General features: G+C 40.0%; 1 protein-coding gene across 3 annotated transcripts in view; it reads left to right on the top strand.

Moving 5' to 3' along the window:
• Nucleotides 1-19,523, top strand: part of sptbn1 (spectrin, beta, non-erythrocytic 1) — an 84,451-nt gene that overhangs the window by 33,520 nt on the left and 31,408 nt on the right. The window contains exons 1-3 of one of the 3 annotated variants that reach the window (XM_047810611.1): nucleotides 1,289-1,755; nucleotides 1,835-1,987; nucleotides 11,367-11,518. In XM_047810611.1, the coding sequence (XP_047666567.1) occupies nucleotides 1,873-1,987; nucleotides 11,367-11,518 (267 nt within the window). In that variant the 5' untranslated portion in view covers nucleotides 1,289-1,755; nucleotides 1,835-1,872. Of the gene's footprint in view, nucleotides 1-1,288; nucleotides 1,988-11,366; nucleotides 11,519-19,523 lie in introns of those variants that run through there. The other 2 variants (XM_047810610.1, XM_047810609.1) reach the window with 2 other exon arrangements.

Here is a 19,523-nt window from a genome sequence, read left to right as displayed (position 1 = left end):
TTAATTTTTAATGAAAACTCCCTTCTATAGCAATTTGGCCTTTTTAAACGAAGTGAACAGCTGCACTGGGTGACTAACACATGTTCCAGGAAATGTCCCCTCCCTTTTTAGTGAAAAAAGAGCGTAAGAACACATATTTGGCTGTTGCTTCTCAAAGCCCTATGAGAAATCATTCCACAGCTAATAGTCAGATGCCACAGAAAACAGAAGGGCATGGGGAGGTCAAAAAAGATCAGTGATGCCTGCAGGGGTGTGAAGAGCACGTGGGTTCCTTGTGACTGTTGCTGACAAAACCCCAAGTATATCTCTATAATATTCCTTTTAAAGCCACAGGCCAGGCCAGATCTTGTGGCCAAATCCCATGGTCGTCAAACTATGCTGCATATTGTGTTGTTGGAAAAATGAAACATGCTCACGGGGCAATTTCTACCTCACAACATACTTCCTATGTCTTCTATATCACATGAACTGCTTAGAACAAATAAAAGGATGAGATCTAACATATGATACATTTCATGAGTTCTAACAAAGTTTCATGTTCTATTCCTATTTAATGTTCAACTAAATAATGCTCAAGGATAAATCTCAGCCCATTTTTTTTTCCATGCCCAATCTCTCCATCTACTAGCGCATAACAAGAACCGACTCTGCTCTGTGTCAAGGTCCAAGTTCTGTCCCATTAGGGGACAGAAAGCAGACAGGATGCTTATGGACACATTTATCATCAGCTCATTAATCATAAGAAGATTTTCCCCTCTGTGATATAATCTTGTGAGAGGAGCCAAACTCAGGAGTAGCCTCCAAACTAAAAACCCAAGACAGAAGAGTTAGTGCTCTCAGAGGAAGTGTGCTACATATTTACTTACTCGAAGGACTCGCTTGAAAGTCCACACACATGTATGCAGAGGTGGAGCCTTCCCTTTGCATTTGTGCAAACGGAAGTTTGACAGGAAAGGTGGGGGTAGTGACGGGTGACCGCTCAAGCAGGATGTTTGCAAATGAGCTTTTAGTCAGGACGTTGGTTGCTCTGCTATGCCAAAAAGGTCTTTTAGCATTTATAGCGACAACACGTTTCCATCCATCAAGCATCCAAAACAACAATACAGGGAAACTGGATGTCATCCTGTTTCATTTCTACCCCTTCTGTTCACTGGAGGCTTGGTACATTCCTCCTCCTCCTTCTCTTTCTTTTCACTTGCTCCACCTACTGCTTGCCTTTATGGTAATGAGGCCGGTGACATCACTGCTAAACACACAGCCCGACAGAGCTTCTGGTGAAATTACAACCCAGAGTCCGCCTCCCATCCACCGCCTCCTCCTAGACTGGCCCAACAAAGGTGCGCTGTGCTGGAGGGAAGCCCTTTCATTGGTCTGCTTTGCTTCAAGTCCGCTATACCGCTGAAATGATTTTGTGGTCCTCACTTTTGTGTAGCCCACTTTAGCCCTCTCAGAGAGGCTTGACTGACGAAGAGCTGAGTAAGGGAAAGGTGGTGGGTGTATACGTGCTTAGCCGTGGGGGGAGAGGCCACTTTTGAACGGCCAGGGAGGGAAGCCAGGGCGAGAACAATCAGAGGAGACGCATGCTTCCCTCCTCCTCCGCCCCCTCCTTCTCCTTCTCCTCTCTGGAACAGATCCTGCTGTGTTGAGTATTTCTCAAGTACTAGACTGGAATAAAACCCTAACAGACCAGTTCCCGGGTCTTCTGGATTTATTTTTTATTAGCTTCTGCTCAAAGGAGCAAACCTGAATTTGGAGGTAAGGAGGAAAGAAATCCTGGTGAATCTTTCTTTTGCTTTCTTGCTTCCCTCCATTTTTGGCATTCTTGCTTTCCAAGGAGTTTGGGAGTTCTGGATCCAGTTTGAGTAAGGGAACATGGATACGGACTGGGGGTCTGTGGGGGCCGAGGATCTCTATCATGGATCTGGCTATTCGTCTCAGATGCCCTTCAACTACAACCAGCTAGAGGGGCGTTTCAAACAGTTGCAAGGTAAGGCTTGCTTCTGCAGGTAGGTCTCGGTTGTTTACACCCGTTGCCATGTGATCACGCTTAAATCCCTTCGGAAAAATTGGTTTTGCTTGGGTATTGTTTTCTAATTTAAAACGAGGAATTAAAAGGAACACCATCGGAGCAAGCCTTTTCTGTTTTTCTAGCTTTTCTGACTAATAATCCTAAAAGAAATGGAGATTGAGAGATGAGGTACATTTGTCTGATGCTTCCTTTGGATCAGTCTAGGAGAGTATGACTTTCAGTCTGGATTAATAAGAAAGGCAAGACAGAAAGGAAATGAAATGTCTTTTGCGTATACATGAATTTCTAGTATGAGAAATGTCCCAAGACTACATTGGAATATCTTCCCCTCCTCCCTAAATCACCAGTCAATAAAAGGCTAGTCTGAATGGGTCGTCATGAACAACAATGGCAAGTCGAGGAAGGTGGGAGCGGTTGTTTTTGTTCAGCCTGCATTTAGCGCTTGTGGTTTATGATACCAGCAGCGTATTTAAGGATATTTTTCCATTTGTGGTTTACATGGCTTTACGTTTGAACATCTTTCTATTCGTTGAGACACAGAAAAGAAACAAAAGAGCTACAGTCTTTTTGTTGTCAATGAGTGATGAAATGGTAGCAGCACTGAAAGAATTTCTGGTAGTCATTAAAGCTAAAAGCTTAATTTAACGTGTCAGAATGTTCAGTCAAAGTGAAAGTAAATTGAAATTATTTGATTCCTCCTAATTGTCAAGTAGACAAGTAGATTTTAGATAATAATGGTATAATGATAATGCTGCAGCCAAGCTGGACTGATCAGTGGGAGTGCTCCAGACTGTCTGACACACTCAGTATATATATATATATATATATATTTTGCCTTTACACAACTTTATCCTTGACATGGTTTGATTTTTACCTCCATGTATACCTTCAGCAAAACCGGAGCACTTCTCATTAAAAATCCCTCTGAAATAAAACATCTGTTCCTTTAGTTATGAATTTATTTATTTATTAGCACAAAGGTCACTTTTGAGGAACCAGAATTGTGCAAGCACAAGAACCGTATCCGGTCTTCTCTCGGTGCTATATACTCTCACACAGGAAAGAGTTGGAAAAAATAATTGGGCGGATGACTCTGTCTTGGTAATCAGTAAACCATGCGCTTGCCCTGTCCATAATCATAAAGCACTTAACAGCAGGAAGCTTTAAGCCTGAAAGACGACAACTTGACCTTTCATCTGTGACCAGCTTGTTCGAGATCACTCTGGAGCATTGGTACTTTCTGCACAGTCATAAAAATGTATCTTCTCCGTGAAAAAAAATACTGATTTGTTTAATCATATATAAATATATTAACCTTTTCTTAGTGTTGTGAATATTACTACACAGTTACCAAGTGACCCTAACTTTTGATAACACTTTCCCTAGACTCTTCCCTGGACAGTATATATCAGCCAAGACAAATGGACCATATCTACTTCCATTGCCAAAAAGTAGAGACAAACCAGAGCATCCTAGGTAGATCATACAGCATATGTCTGGGCTACAGCTTTCAGCTCACACAAGGGAACATCTAGATGATCCTAGATATGTGTGCAACCAGCTGTTTGCATCTGTGAGCTTGTGTACACTGAAGAGTGCAGTGAGCATTTTCCTATGAGTCTCTGTTCCATGTGTCGTAGCAGGAGAGCTCAGTGGTGGGTTGGAATTAGAAAATTTGGGAGTAATCCCATGTAAGATAAGTTAGTAACTGGGTGGTTATATACAGCATAATGAATTTTGCTTGCTTTTCTGAAAAAATTTAGTGTAAGGTTTCACCTCCTCTACACGACTGAAAAATCTGGAAGATCGAACCAAACTTTTTTAACGTAACAATTTTAAAAATAAATTGGATTTCACATATAAATTGTACAAACCCAATGTAACCTTTGCCTTCTTGGTACAAAAAAGAAGTACTCTTTCCATATATTTAAGAATTTATGGATATATAAATCGACAGTTCTTGTTTGTGGACTAGAGCGTTAGTAGCCTCCTGGAGATGCCTCAGATGTTCCACTGTGAGCATGCTGTGGAGGATCTTCCAGGATCCATGCAGAAATCCTGCATTTGTCCTCCACATTGTAGCTCTGCCAATTCCCCTTTTCAGCAGCATGGCTCACTGTGCGTCTGTCTGTTAGGCTGCTGGCAAGAACAAGCACAGACACAGAAGACTCTGAGCCTAAAACATGTTTTGTATGTGATGAGTTCCCAGCCTTTCGACCCAGCATGATTTACTTGCTGGGTGTCATGGCCTGTCTGGACAGTCTGACCCTTTGCTCCAGCGATGGAGAAACAGTTGAATGGAGCTGTAAGAGTCACTGATGGAACTGACTGATATGAAAGAATGGAGCTGTTTGAGCCTTGGCTGTAAGCCAGCATAACGGGGAAAAAGTGTGAGGTAGAAACCTGCATTGTGTGCGAGAAAAAGTGAGAATGGTCCAAAATGAAAAATGAGCAGCGATGCCAGGCAGAATCAGTGCTCTATTTGCTCCGTCGTGGACAGACTAGAGTGAGCAGAACTTTCATTTTGCTTTTCCTGCCTTAACAGGCAGAACAGAATGCCGTGTTGGCTGATCTCTCCAAAGCAGCAGAGCATGAAGAGCATGTTCTGCAGTGTTCTGCTATCTTACCAGTGTGATATATTATTCCTATTTATATGGAGTGACATTGAGCAGACACACCAAGAAAAACATTTTTAACATTAGAGCACAACTACCCACTTAACCGACCATGAACAGGAACACTTTACCCCACATATCCACACTTGGCGTAGTCAAATGGAGCTAAGGGTGGAATTCAAGTCTCTCCAAGATTCTATCTACTCCAAATGTACTCGATTATATTGCTATACATTGCACCTGAAATTATATTTTAGTACATGGGACATTTCCCTAATGTTGACACCATTTTAGTGTAAACACCAATATTTCAATGACAAAAAATTGTGCATCCTTAGTACCAGCATACATTCGACACTGAATACAAAATGGCTTATGGTGTCGGATCGCTGAGTCGAGCAAAACAAGCATGATAACAGGATGGTGTAATGCGACCCAGTGACCACCCTGACGTTGATTATTTTCCTAGAACAGCATCGTTTTTGTTCCCTCACAGCTGGAACACTCCTCTCCTCTTTTTAGCTAGCGTCATACAAACTATAACAAGCCTCAATTTTTTTACTCACTTGAAAATAGAAATTAGACAAAACACAACTTGCTACCAAGAAAAAGAAAAATGCTTAAGGAAAATCTCCATCTTTAACTCTTTCATGGGGGAAAAAACTCGTCCTTAGAGAAAATGCCACCATATTTACCAGACGTGAAGCTTCTACCGTACGATTAGGTCGAATGACGAGGTAGTAGAAAGAGAGCTTTACTCTAAGCCTTGCAGCTAGGACTACTGATAAAGCTGCAATTACAGAAAACCATTTAACACCTTTTGACCAATCAGAATCAAGCATTCAACACCACAGGTATAATAGCATTTATTTTTCTTATTCTTTTGTGCATGTCAGCTCAACTTAGCAAAAAATCTTTTCAAACAACTTTAGGCCTAATTGATAGCAGCTGAACGTGCAGTGACACATTGTGATCTTGGAACCTGACCCGCAGCACCGTATTCCTCACAACACCGCAGTCTTCCCACTGAGATGTCATCCTTCTCTCATTTATATTCTTTGAAAAATGAGTGCCAATGTTTCTCGCTGTGAGAGCTGCAGTCTTGCCTTGTTTAATATGGAAGGTAAATATACAAAGTTACCCTGAATCTATCTAGCGACTCGAGGGACCGTGTACATATTTGTTCAAGATTTTTGACAAAAGTGAATTGTCTCACTGTTTGAGCTGCTTTATTTCAGCTCATTTTTTACCAACACACACACACACACACACACACACACACACACACACACACACACACACAAGTTAAAAAAGGAGATGCCTTTAACATGGTGATGTGACCCCTATCACGTCTTTAACGCACATGACGTCTGAGGAATTTCATTCTGCGGAGCCTCACGCCACAGGATGCGGATACATCAGAGAGAGAAAGGAAGTTTTCGCAGACATATACACACACACACACACACACACACACACACACACACACACACACACACACACACACACACTCCTCCTTCTTTTTGCCTTGCATTTCAATTTGCATGGCCTTCCTTTTTTTAGCATCGAGAACATCCTGAGAGTTTTCTGTGTATGGGTGGGGTTTGTTTGGTGGATGTTAAAGTCAATAAATCAATAACCTTTGTATCCATTATAGTCATGTTAAGACGCCGCTTTCCAATCTGACAAGAGACTAACCTTTTGTTCTCGGCGTCAGTACAGCAGGGACAACGTGACCCAAAACAATCACGAAAGGTCGTCGTGATAAAAATTCTGGGTTACATTTAATCCTCGGTAATTAATTACACAAGGAGTTTTAAAAGCAATGAACTCAGGTACATTCACCGTTAACCATCATACTCTGAACTTCTCAAGTTCCTTATGGTTTATTACAGATATACAGACCGATCAAAATGCTAAAGAGTTAAACACAGAAAGCTAAATCTTATTAACTGCTAACTCTCAGAGCTGCTGTTAAGACTGTAGATTAAAAACGTTTAGACAGCAAGCAATAACCGAAATAAATAAAGTGCAGCATTTTTCTTGATTCGATTTTGAACGCTTTAAAACACAAACAAATGGAATACAGTAAAAAAAATTGCATCATAGGACCAGGTCTGACCAGATAATAGACATGTATACAGAAAATATGTAATAAACAGTGATTCAAAATTGGATATTGACTATTTCTTAACATTCTTAACCAAAAGGCTTTCTACTGATTTTTGACAGTTTAATTTTAAGACGTTCACTCTAAAATGCTCAAGATATGTTGTGTAGACAACAGGACATGCTTCAACAAAATAAGACAGAGATTGATTGCGAGAGTGTGAATAGAAAAACTAAGGAGAACTCTGAGAACCTCGATCTCCCACAAAAGAGTCTTGAATAGGAAGTGTTGGAGAGGAGGGAGGAGGTGGAGAGGTGGTGGGTGTGTAAACTTTCATCTAGTTGAAAAAGTGATGGGAATTTCTACGAATTTAGCCAAGAAGACAGCGGAGCTTCAGGCTTTTCTTCAGAAACTATATCTGATTCCGGAGCATCTTAACTCCTCTCTTTAGACATAAAGTAATATTTACCGTGTGGGAGGAGTTTAAAAGAACAAAGCTGTGTTTATTGCGAAAAAGTGTCCTAACAGCTCAGTGGGGTGGATTTTAATGGTAGAGCGTTGGAGAGAGAGAGGGATGTGTTTACCTAAGGGTAGGACCAGATGCTGGTGCATTCCTGTGGCCTTCCCCGGGGTTGGGGATGGGGGCTGAGGGTAGGAACATTGCCGCCATTGTTCCTTTACCCACAATCCCATTGGGGCTCTACAAGCATCAGCATTGGTGTTATCGGTTTACAGTAAAGCCTCAGTGCCTTCATACTCAAGCTGAGGAATAGAGTGAGCTCTAAGCTAAGGGAAGGTACAGGAATGGTGGGAGATATGATGATGATGATGATGATGATGATGATGATGATGATGATGATGATGATGATGATGATGATGATGATGAGATATTGTTGCAATTATATCCATGGGGTGGTTTGGTCAAGCGATTCAGATAACAGTGCTCTCTGAATGTTCCTCTCATATAACAACAACTTGCCAACATTAACAAGTTTTTATTTATAAAAGAAAAAGAAGCAATGTTTTATCCATTGATCCATTTTATATACATTTAGTGTTGTGGAATGCAACAGAATTCCTGTTATGACTTACATTATATTAGCTAGAACCATCTTAACCTTCTTCACACTAATCAACTTCTCTTTTATCTCTCTTGAAGATAATAAGACAGAAATATCCGCAGAGAAACTAGAAAATGTTGTAATTCTTACAGAAAACTTCACAGATTATATTTTTGGTTAAATGACAACCATAGCAGTCCCTGACTTGGAAACGATATCGTTTTAGAATGCATATAAACCCGTGATTTGCCTCGGAGCCAGACGTACTTCCAGATCTTGCTATAGAAAATGTCAACTTCTGACTAATCAGATTTCAATTCTAATTCGTAGTGTGACGGACATTAAGCTGAAGGTTTCATATAGAGACCACTAGCTTTTGGTTCCCCATGTTGTTATTTTTTAAATCCTTGAACCGGCTTTCGATTGTTTTGTCTATTCTACATCTTGTTATCAAATATCAAGAAAACCTAAATGACAGTTTAGTCTGTAAAAGCGCACTGATATTTCCGTTTCTGCCACATCGCCCACCCTTTGGCACACATGATGTAGATTTTGGTGCTGTTTACTCTAGCAGGAGCAGGATGAGAGATCTGGTGTGTCTCAGATGATGAGAGAGAGAGAGAGAGAGAGAGAGAGAGAGAGAGAGAGAGAGAGAGAGAGAGAGAGAGAGAGACCAGTAAAGAGGTTCACACACACTTTATAATGCAGGTTCTCCTGGAGGGCATTAGGACATGTGGAACATATAGACATGGAAAAGAGAGACGCATGGTCAGCACTCTGCAGTTTGTGTGTGCGTGTGGGTCTTTGTGTGTGGGTCTCAGTTTACAGATTCCCTATAGCATTTTCCTGGGCCTTATATATTGATCCCTCAACTTTCTATATGCACTTCACTGCTTCCATATGCATGTGTGTGAATGTCAGTCACCAGTCAAATGATCACACACACACACACACACACACACACACACACACACACACACACACACACACACACACACACACACACACAAACATTACTAAAAATTAATGATCAATTCTCTGCATTATTATTATTATTATTATTATTATTATTATTATTATTATTATTATTATTATTATTATTATTACTATTATTATTGTTGTTGTTGTTTTTAATGTAAATAGTGGATTGTTTGTATTAGACAAAAATGCATAGATGTTAAGTGTCAACCATATCCTTAATGAAAGTCTAATTATTAATAGTCATAATAATAATAATAATAATAATAATTATTATTATTATTATTATTATTATTATTATTATTATTATTATTATTATTATTATTATTATTATTATTTTTTTTTTTTTATTATAACTCTTTTTTATTGTTATTTGTGTTTTCTTGCTTGCTTGCTCCCCCTTTTTTTTTTTTAATAGAACTTATTTTATCCTCAGCTGTCATCTATTTGACTCCGTGCTCTCAGTACACTCTCTCTGGCAGATGTGTTCTTCCTGTGTTTGCTGGTTTTCTATTGTTTGGGGCCGGGCTGTCGGTTACGATGACCCCTGTCACCCATTCCCTGTTTGGTTTCTCGATCTGTTTCTGTTTGGACTGTTGAGGGGGTCAAGGAGAGCTGTAGTCATCCTGTCTTCTTTCAATCACAGGGGGTCTCATCAGGAAAGACGCTAAAGTGGGAGAACAATCAAACGAGACGCTTACGTCTTTTCAGGGACGAGGAATGCAATAACAGGAAAATTGGGTGGATTATAAATGAACTCTTGTTTGAATGTGTGCATGGGCGTGGCGATGCCAGAGGTGTAGCAGGACAGCTGTCTTCCCCTCTTATATCACAAAACTTGGTGAAATTATTGTTTATAGTGAGAAATGGCACCTATTTGGTTTAGCATTTGGCTGGTTGGTCTTAATGTCACCCCCAAACACAATCGTAAATATAGGGGTGCCAATATTTACGATTTACTCCTTGCTTTAAGGGAAGGTGATGCAAACTTTGGCTGGTGTAAAAGCTAAATAATGGAAGGAGAAAAGATCTACAACGTCAACCACAGCACAGCCATCTGTCTCTCGTACTGTCTCGTACTTTTCCTTCACATCGACTTTACCGACTCAGTGAACTTTGGAATCCTTTAACCTTCGTCTTGTGAGCCAAAGGAAAAACCAGGCCGTTGTCTCTCTCGTCGGTATGCCATCTGGTAAAACCAACATACACAAACTTTTTTTGTGGTAGAATTCTGTAGCAAATTTTTTTTTTGTTCCTGAAATAGAAATGAACCAATCACAAGCCACACCTACTCCTTCATTAATATTTATAGCATTTGGTAGACGCCCTCATTCAGAGTGACTAAATGCTTTTTAGTCTCCTTTTAAAATCTCAGAATAGCATCAAGTTAAAGCGCAGTTAGAGAGGAATTAATAGTTCTGTTTTTAATCGGTGCTTGTTTGTTTGCTTGGATCTGTAGTCATTTAGTTATGATTACTATTTAACTTCAGAAAGCAGTATGTTAGGAGATATAATAGATCATTTCACAGGGCTGTCAAGGGGCTTTTCTCACGCTCTCCCACCACACATCGTATTTCTCACACAGAAAAACTTTTTGACTATTTATCATATATTTAATATGCCACAGCGCCCAAAACGTATCAGTCCGCACCGCTGTCTCTATGGAACCGGGAAGGAATCAAGCACGTCTCAGTTCTTAGTCGAGCCTGACACTTATCAGCCAATCAAAAAAGAGGCTACACAATAGCCAATCAGAAAACAGCACTATTGTATCTGGGTAAGATTTAATGCAACAACCAATGAAAAATAAAACATATTCATTAGAGAGGGTATATTCGATGGTCGGTTTGAACAAAACCTCAACACAAAACAGTTTGTCTCTGGACGGGACATTGTCCTCAATCATGACCCTAAAAATAGCTGGGCTTGAGCCGAACTGTTTTAAATGGGTTGCTGGGGGTTCGAGATGTCACGCTTGCCTGTCTTCAAAACTTGAGAGAAAGGAAAGGTTTCAGGCAGACTTTAGAAGGTTAATACATAGATTATGTGTAAATATTTCAAAAAAAAGAAATACTGAGGTCCAGTGATTGTGCTTTGGGATTTTAGCTAGCATACTGGAATGACATGTGAATGCTAATGTAGTGAAAATGGTAATATAAATGATGAATGATGGCTGATGAATCTGTATAACACTAGGTTTCCAACATATTTTTAATGTAACCAAACTAGCGAGCTATCCAGACTAACAATACTAAATGCACGGTGATTCTTTTTTGCGACAGGACGTTGAAATACCCCAGTAAAAAGGAAACGAATCAGGAGCGAATTCAAATCAAAACAAAACAAGTGAATACAATAAGGGGGGAAAAAAACAATACCGTGGTGAGACTGAGACAGAACCGAAATCCAAACAAAAGCACATGGAACGAGGGGAATTATGTAGAAATGTTGGATAGCAACGGTTGCTAACCAGTGATTGAAACCAAAACTGGCCAGTTAGTCCACTTCAATTTAACAAGATGACAAACACCACATTTCTTTTTCTGATGTTCTCCGTTTTTCCCGTCCTGTAGATGAGCGTGAAGCGGTGCAGAAGAAGACCTTTACAAAATGGGTGAACTCCCACCTGGCGCGGGTCTCCTGCCGCATTACAGACCTGTATATGGACCTGCGGGATGGACGCATGCTCATCAAGCTCCTGGAGGTGCTTTCTGGAGAGAAGCTGGTGAGTTTACGATCATCTTCATAAAACACATGCTTTACACCCAATACAAAAATACACTCACAAAAAGTTCTTTACTCAGAAAACAAAAATGGGATTTGCTCCATTTTTGTTTGTGTCCATGTTCAATATTGAATGCCTTTGTCATGTTTCACTCCACAGCAGTGGTTAATATGAAGCTCATATGAAAGTAGCCACTAAGAGCTTTAAGAATTGGTGTTTTCCCCCAGCCTACAAATGGCAATATATTCATAGGAAAGCTCCAATAAAGATGGTCATTTTAGATCAGACTTATAGTGATAAAATAAATAATTTGGTTAAAAAAAAAAAAAGGTTAAACCAGAGCTCCATGGTGAAAGAAAGATCTGATGTTGACCTAGATGTGATTGGTTCGGTTTTTGACACTCACTGACATTTGCTCTTAGCAAGTTAAGCTCTGGGTTTCCAGATAATAATCTGGAAATTCAGTGCCTTCACTTTCACCCCAGATGATTAAGTACATGCGTCATCTGATTACACACAGCATAATACCCTGCCTTTAGGCACAGATAGAGTAGCTGGAATAGTCATCATGGAAGAAAGCCAGTTTTGTTCAAGCAGGTTTTGGTATCCACAAGTCTACGTTTTTCAATTACATTAAATTCAATTTAATTTTATTCGAATAGCGATTTTAACACTGGACATTGTCTCAAAGTAGCTTTACAGAATATAAGAAATCTAGTATAAAAAGTTCAAGATTAATATTAGACTTATAGTTAAATGTGTTTGTATTTATCCCCAATGAACAAGACTGAGGTGACTGAGGTGAGGAAAAACTCCCTTAGGTGGAAGCGGAAGAAACCTTGAGAGGAACCAGACTCAAAAGGGAACCTCATCCTCAATTGGGTGACACTGGAGGGTGTGATTATAAACTGTTCTAAAAACTGGAGATTGTTATTATGAATAATGTCCTTTCTACAGTCGAATACATGAGGTTGTTGTTCTCAAAGACCACATGAAGTTGGCATCTTCTCTTTGAATGTACGAAATCTTCATAACGCAGAATCCAACCTTGAATCCGGCACCAAGGCTTCATTCTAGGTCTAAAGAAATACACAAGTTACACACTTGTTTAGCTTTGCACTAGAGCTATACAAGACTAATGATTTGAATAATTAAGCTTAGATTGTAGCTTCAAGTTTAATACACAGTTTCATTAAACTGCAGTATAAATCAAATTCAAACTGTATCATTCATTCATTCATTCATTTACTACCGCTTATCCGAACTTCTCGGGTCAAGGGGAGCCTGTGTCTATCTCAGGCATCATCGGGCATCGAGGCAGGATACACCCTGGATGGAGTGCCAACCCATCGCAGGGCACACACACTCTCATTCACTCACACACTCACACACTACGGACAATTTTCCAGAGATGCCAATCAACCTACCATGCATGTCTTTGGACCGGGGGAGGAAACCGGAGTACCCGGAGGAAAACCTCGAGGCACAGGGAGAACATGCAAACTCCACACACACAAGGCAGAGGCGTGAATCGCACCCCCAACCCTGGAGGTGTGAGACAAACATGCTAACCACTAAGCCACCATTGCCCCCCGTATTATGTAAGGAACAAAAAACTTTAAGCACATGTTATTGTCATAAAATGTATAATTGCTCGGTGTATTACACAACAATTATGACAATCCTGTTGACAAATCACACTTTTATCCATTTATAGTTACATTTAAGGCCAGGGAACATCAATGAAACGCATTTGATCCTGTTATCTGTTCTTTTATAGCAGTTATAAACAGTCTGACTCATCTGTCCTGAAGACTTTCCCATGCCTAAATGAGAAATTCTACTGTCTTTGAAACACAACATTTCTCATCTCATTTCTCAAGAAAGATTTCTGTAGTTCCTGTAATTTTTTTCTAAAAACTGGAATGGCACGTTTCTCCACGTAAACATATTTAAAAACGAATCATATGCTGAAGCTTTCCATTAAGGCACATTTATTCAGCGTTTAAGGAAGGAGTCTCCGGTATCCTCACTACGTTATGGTTAGCACAGCTGCGAATCTCTTATTAGCTGCTGGCCTTGAAATTCCCCAAGTAAAAAGCTCACAGACTCGTTAAACTGTAGAGCTCTTATCTCCTTCTGGTTTGAAACAAGAGCACAAAGGCTCGGTTCTTCCTTTAGTGGTGTTAACATCTTAAAAGAACCAGAAAATTTATTTTCATTAAGCAGTATGAAAAAGGCAGTTAAAAAACTACCGTAGGAAGTAAATATTCACGTCACTGATTGAGGTTCATTTACACCAATAACACCGCATGACCAAAACAAGCCGGTTTTTAAAGATGCTTGCCAATCCATTAACACACTCCAGACAATTTAGAGATACCAGTCAGCTAACTGTGTATGTCTTTGGACCTGTTTTGGAGGAAACCAGGGTACCAGAAAAAAAACAACCCTGAACCACAGGGAAATTCCACTGATTCAGCTTGGAGGCGGGACTCGAACCTCAGCCCCAGAGGTGTTAATCAAACGTGCTAATCCACCATGTCCTCCATTACTATTAGTGATATTTTAGCTATTTAACATATTACATATACCTGTGTGTATATAGTAACATATCGAATGCTTTACATTATTGTTAACGTTTAGTATAGAAGGCTTTATTTTTGTCATATATAAATTACAGCACAGTGAAATTCTTTACATATACCAACATTGGAGGTTGTGGTCAGAGTACCGGGTCAGCCATGATACAGCACCTCTGGAGCAGTGAGGGTTAAAGGCCTTGATCAAATGCCCAACTGTGGCAGCGCTAGGGCCTGAACCACAATCCTCCAATCAACAACCAGAATGTTAACCACTCGAGCCACCACTGCTTTTATATTTAATCCTTTTTAGTAAACATTAATCATATTAGACACAACAAGTCCTTCATCCCAACCCAACAGTATGAACTCATCTGCATTGTCACCCTGTTTAACCCAAGCGCTATTTTTCCTTCTGAGTAAAGTACAAGAGCGAGTGATGAAGTTCCAGCCCTCATATGAGTCAGATGTTGAGTAATAGCAGACGTGAGTGCTGCACAGCTGCATGCGACCATAGCGTACGGCATTCACACGGACTCTCCCTATCGTCCTCAAGGTTTTTGATATCAGGAAACACTGTATCCACACTCTCAAGGCTACGCTCAGAACATCTCGCAGATAGGCCGTAAAAATAGCCAGATAATGATTTTATGCTTTCCTTCCTCAGTTTTTCCTTCCTTTGTTGCTTAAAAATAATAATAATAATAATAAGGGGTTAGAGAAAAGATAATGTAGTTTATAGACATAGATTACTCAATTGGATGTTTGTTATTGCAACAATTAAATCTTTCTTAGGCACTTTATTTTTTTCTTTTTGACTTTACTGTTGCATACAAAAGGAAATAAAATACAAAAATAAAATATGCCTGTTGTTGCAGATGCTAGTAGTGTAGCCTGATGTGAGGACATTAGCATATATATCAAAATCTATGCAAAACATACCTGTATATTTCTATACTGCTATTGCGAACTAATAACCGTTAGAATTTTTTAATAAATTAAAGACTGAACATCGTGGAACATCTATAAATTAAGCCTTAGCATAGAACATCTACAAATCAAGCCTTAGCCTTAGCCTTAGAGCCTTAGCTTAGCTATACACAGGAGTAAGGTTCTTCCATTAAATGTTAAATAAATTTTAAAAAGAAATCTTCAATACATCTTCTAACATTATTATTGGACATAAGCTTAAAATAAAAGTTATTTTGCGATGTAGGTTCTTTTTCCCCCAATTTGAGTTCATTCATTCATTCATTCATTCATTTTCTACTGCTTATCCGAACCACCTCGGGTCACGGGTAGCCTGTGACTATCTCAGGTGTCATCGGGCATCGAGGCAGGATACACCCTGGATGGAGTGCCAACCCATCACAGGGCACACACACTCTCATTCACTCACACAATCACACACTACGGACAATTTTCCAGAAATGCCAATCAACCTACCATGCATGTCTTTGGAAAAGACATGCATGGTAGGAAACGGAGGAAACCCCCGAGGCACGGGGAGAACATGCAAACTCCACACACACAAGGCGGAGACGGGAATTGAACCCCCAACCCTGGAGGTGTGAGGTGAACGTGCTAACCACTAAGCCACCATGCCCCCCTAAATTGAATATGAAAATATTAATCAAAGGTTTTTTTTTTGTTTTGTTTTCCAGGGTTGGGGGTTCAATTCCTGCCTCCGCCTTGTGTGTGTGGAGTTTGCATGTTCTCCCTGTGCCTCGGGGGTCTCCTCCGGGTACTCCTGTTTCCTCCCCTGGTCCAAAGACATGCATGGGAAAATAGCGTGTGAGTGAATGAGAGTGTGTGTGCCCTGTGATGGGTTGGCACTCCGTCAAGGGTGTATCCTGCCTCGATGCCCGATGACGCCTGAGATAGGCACAGGCTCCCCGTGACCCGAGAAGTTCAGATAAGCAGTAGAAAATGAATGAATGTTCAATTTAACGGACTCTAATCACATAGAGTTCTAATCACGGCTGTGAAAGAAGAAAATAATTAATGCTGAACAGGAAGAGTTTTAGCCGAACGAGTCGTGAGAGCAGGATCTGTTTACAGACTCTGGGAAAGCACCTACATAACATCCTGCCGTAGCGCTGTTAATGCTTTGTAGTGCTGACATTCAATATCGGCGTACAGCAGGTTCACTCACCTGTAATGGACTAGTTTACATCGCTGCACTTCCTAACTCTTGAGCTCTGTGTACTCGAGTTTCAAATATTCTGAAGAACCGACAGTGAGCTGCTCACAGTAATGGTCGCTCACAGTAGCAGGTTTTTACTACGATTTACTATGGTTCATTTCAAACAAACTGCCTTAGCGTCCAATTTTTCAGGGCAGAACAGGTTAAGATGCTAGAAAATTGGATTCAACGTAGCTTTTTCAACAGATATCTCAATCGGTGTGTGTCCGTGATCACGTCTAAGAGGACGACGAGAGAATGGCAAAAAGGAGAGAGACTTCATTGTTGGCCAATCCTCGTTTTTAACTATTTAAGAAGCCACTTTGTTTTCATGTTGCTTATTGCTAATTAAATGTATACATCAATTGTGTTGTTCTAATTTTAGTAAAAAAAAAAAGTCTTGTATAATTTAAATGAAGCACATTTGCCAGGGCTTAGGGGTTCGATTCTAGTCTCCGTTGTGTGTGTGTGGAGTTTGCATGTTGTACCCGTGCCTTGGGAGTTTCCTCGGGGTGCTCTGGTTTCCTCCCCTGGTACAAAGACATATGTTGTAGATTGAAGGTGTGTGTGAGAGTGTATGCGATTGTTCCCTGTGATAGATGAAAAGGCATTTCAAAATGTCTCACAGAGATAACACTCCGAAAGTAATGGCACCCATTTACACAGTTATTTGAATTATAGAATCATTTTAATAAACTTAATATTACTCATCTAGGGTTCTACATAAAACCATTTTTTAAAATTGTTCTAATGGCCCTGTAGAGAATCCCAGAGTTTTATATATATATAATTTTTAAATAATATAGTAGAAGCCTTCGTTTTTGTCGAATATACATTACAGCATAGTGAAATTCTTTCTTCATATATCCCAACTTACAATAACAATACAGTGCTGTGAAGGTTAAGGGCCTTGCTCAAGGGCTCTGAGTTCTATATAAAGACATTTTTGGGAAAAGGTTCTAAGTACAGAACCCCAGGATTCTCTACAAATTAATATTTTACTTTAAACCTTAAACTAATATCAGCTACTAATTTTGAAATCTGAGATACACAGGAGCCTGAAGATGCATGACTGTAAATAATTCTGGGGCGTCGCCAAGATGGCTGCTGAGCTATATAAGGACTTTAAAGAGATTTATTCCCTCCTCCTATAAATATCATCCATCAGCATTTTAGCAAACATTCTCTGGTATGTTATCTAACTGTAATTAAAGGTTGTTGTCTGTCGCATGCAGCATCTTTATTGACTCCATTGAAAAGTGCTGATGTCATCGTAGAGCTGCTATGCTGTGTGTGTGTGTGTGTGTGTGTGTGTGTGTGTGTGTGTGTGTGTGTGTGTGTGTGTGTGTGTGTGTGTGAGGGAGTGAGAGTGAGACTGTCTGCATGATGTCTCCTTACACACTCAGCACACACAAGGATAATACTACACACACCTCTGAAATAGGGATGCAGACAGCAACACGCTCTCCGTTTTCTCTGTCTAGTTTTCTAGATTGTTGACCTCTGAAATAACTCTCACATTGCGGATCACGTAGTCGCTGAAATACCTGTCCTTAAGGGTCTTGTATCCTCTACCACCACTACACCATCCCCCACATCCAGCCTCCATTACTTCATTTCGTCTCTCTCTCTACTCTCTCTCTCTCTCTCTCTCTCTCTCTCTCTTCAGACGCAGCGACCACGCCTGAGTCCAAAGTCTCCTCGTACATCATATCCCAGCACACACGCCTCTGACGGCATCCAGTTACTCATTCACTCGCACGCTCCGTTCGAGCCGGGTTAGAAACCCAAACATATTTTTTTTTAACTCCAAGAAACGGCATATACGACATTTCCCAAATTCTTACACAATAAATCTAACAACAGACAGAGTGGAGTAGGGGGAAAAAAACACAAAAGACGTTTATAATCCCTACTTAGAGCAGGACATTCCATCCGAAAGTGTCTCAATCTGTCTTGCGCTTTGACAGTTTGCTTTTCCTGTGAGAGCCACTCTTGTCCGTCGTGCATGTCAGAATAGAAACAGAATAGAGCCCAGTCTGTCCTCAAGGCCATGGTACATCATTAACTCGAGCTCCGGTCCCGTGTTCTCGCAGGAAAGGAGTCGGAGTGGAGGATACCGAGGCCTGTCATGTTAACTTGTACAGCTCTGTCAGCACTGCACCTCTGTCTGGACTGAAATGTGTTATCTGGGGACTTAAGTTTGACTCTCAAAACAAAGCTAATGTAACTAAGGGCGGATTTCGTAGCAGTGCTGAACTTGAAAACTGTTTCACTTTAAAGCATTTCTAGGTCTATTCATGACACAGACAGGTGACTAATTAATGGGGAAAAAACTAGTTCTGTTCCATTCCCTTTTCCTCTTTAATTTATTAGTGCAAAAAAAGTTCTTCACCTTTCTATCCTGATGGTTGTGGTCACTTAGATGAAGTCCCTGCCCCCACTTGTAGCACACAAAGGCTAACTGAATGAGATGATGATGATGATGATGATGATGATGATGATGATGATGATGATGATGATATTTTGGAGCAATGTATTAGACAGCAATCTTTACCTCCATCTTCGAAACATCGATCGAATAAATATATTTTGGAAGATCGTCACTCCAAGCTGAAGCTTCAGAGATGTAGATTTTTTTATTAAAGATTTTCTGGTGGCCATCACCACCATTATTACCTTTAATCATTTTTGCTTTAATTGGTCAGTTGTACAGATATTAATCTAACTTTTGTGTAATAATTTCCGGCGATCCGAAGAAACCTTTAGCTCAAATGTTATACAAATAAAAATATATCTGTGTTTTCTAAGCTACAGTTCACTTAACTGTAACACAAGTGGACCATGATCTCCTCGCCTACACATATCAGTTAAGTAGTGATTTTGGACAGATCTTTTACACAAGTACCAGTTTAAACATTTCTCTTAGGCAGAATGGATAATAAATAAGGATGTGTCAATCCCACTTTTTTGATAAAATACAGAATTCAGAATAACAGCCAATAAGAGTTCTGATACTAGGACAATAAAAATATTGTCTGTTGCCCAGTACTTCTGATGGTGGTTTGCTGCTTTAGGATATCATTTGTGTTGTGTCAGGAGTTACACCACAGTTATACCACACCGCTGCTTAATTCTTGATTCTGATTGGTCAGAAGGCATTTTAATAGTAACATCCTCACTACGACTTGCATAATGGATGTGAGCCTAATAAGAAACTCATAATTATAATTAGAAA

The sequence above is a fragment of the Tachysurus fulvidraco genome, chromosome 2, assembly GCF_022655615.1.
Source record: "Tachysurus fulvidraco isolate hzauxx_2018 chromosome 2, HZAU_PFXX_2.0, whole genome shotgun sequence".
NCBI lineage: Eukaryota > Metazoa > Chordata > Actinopteri > Siluriformes > Bagridae > Tachysurus > Tachysurus fulvidraco.
This window is presented reverse-complemented; position numbering and strand designations above follow the sequence as displayed.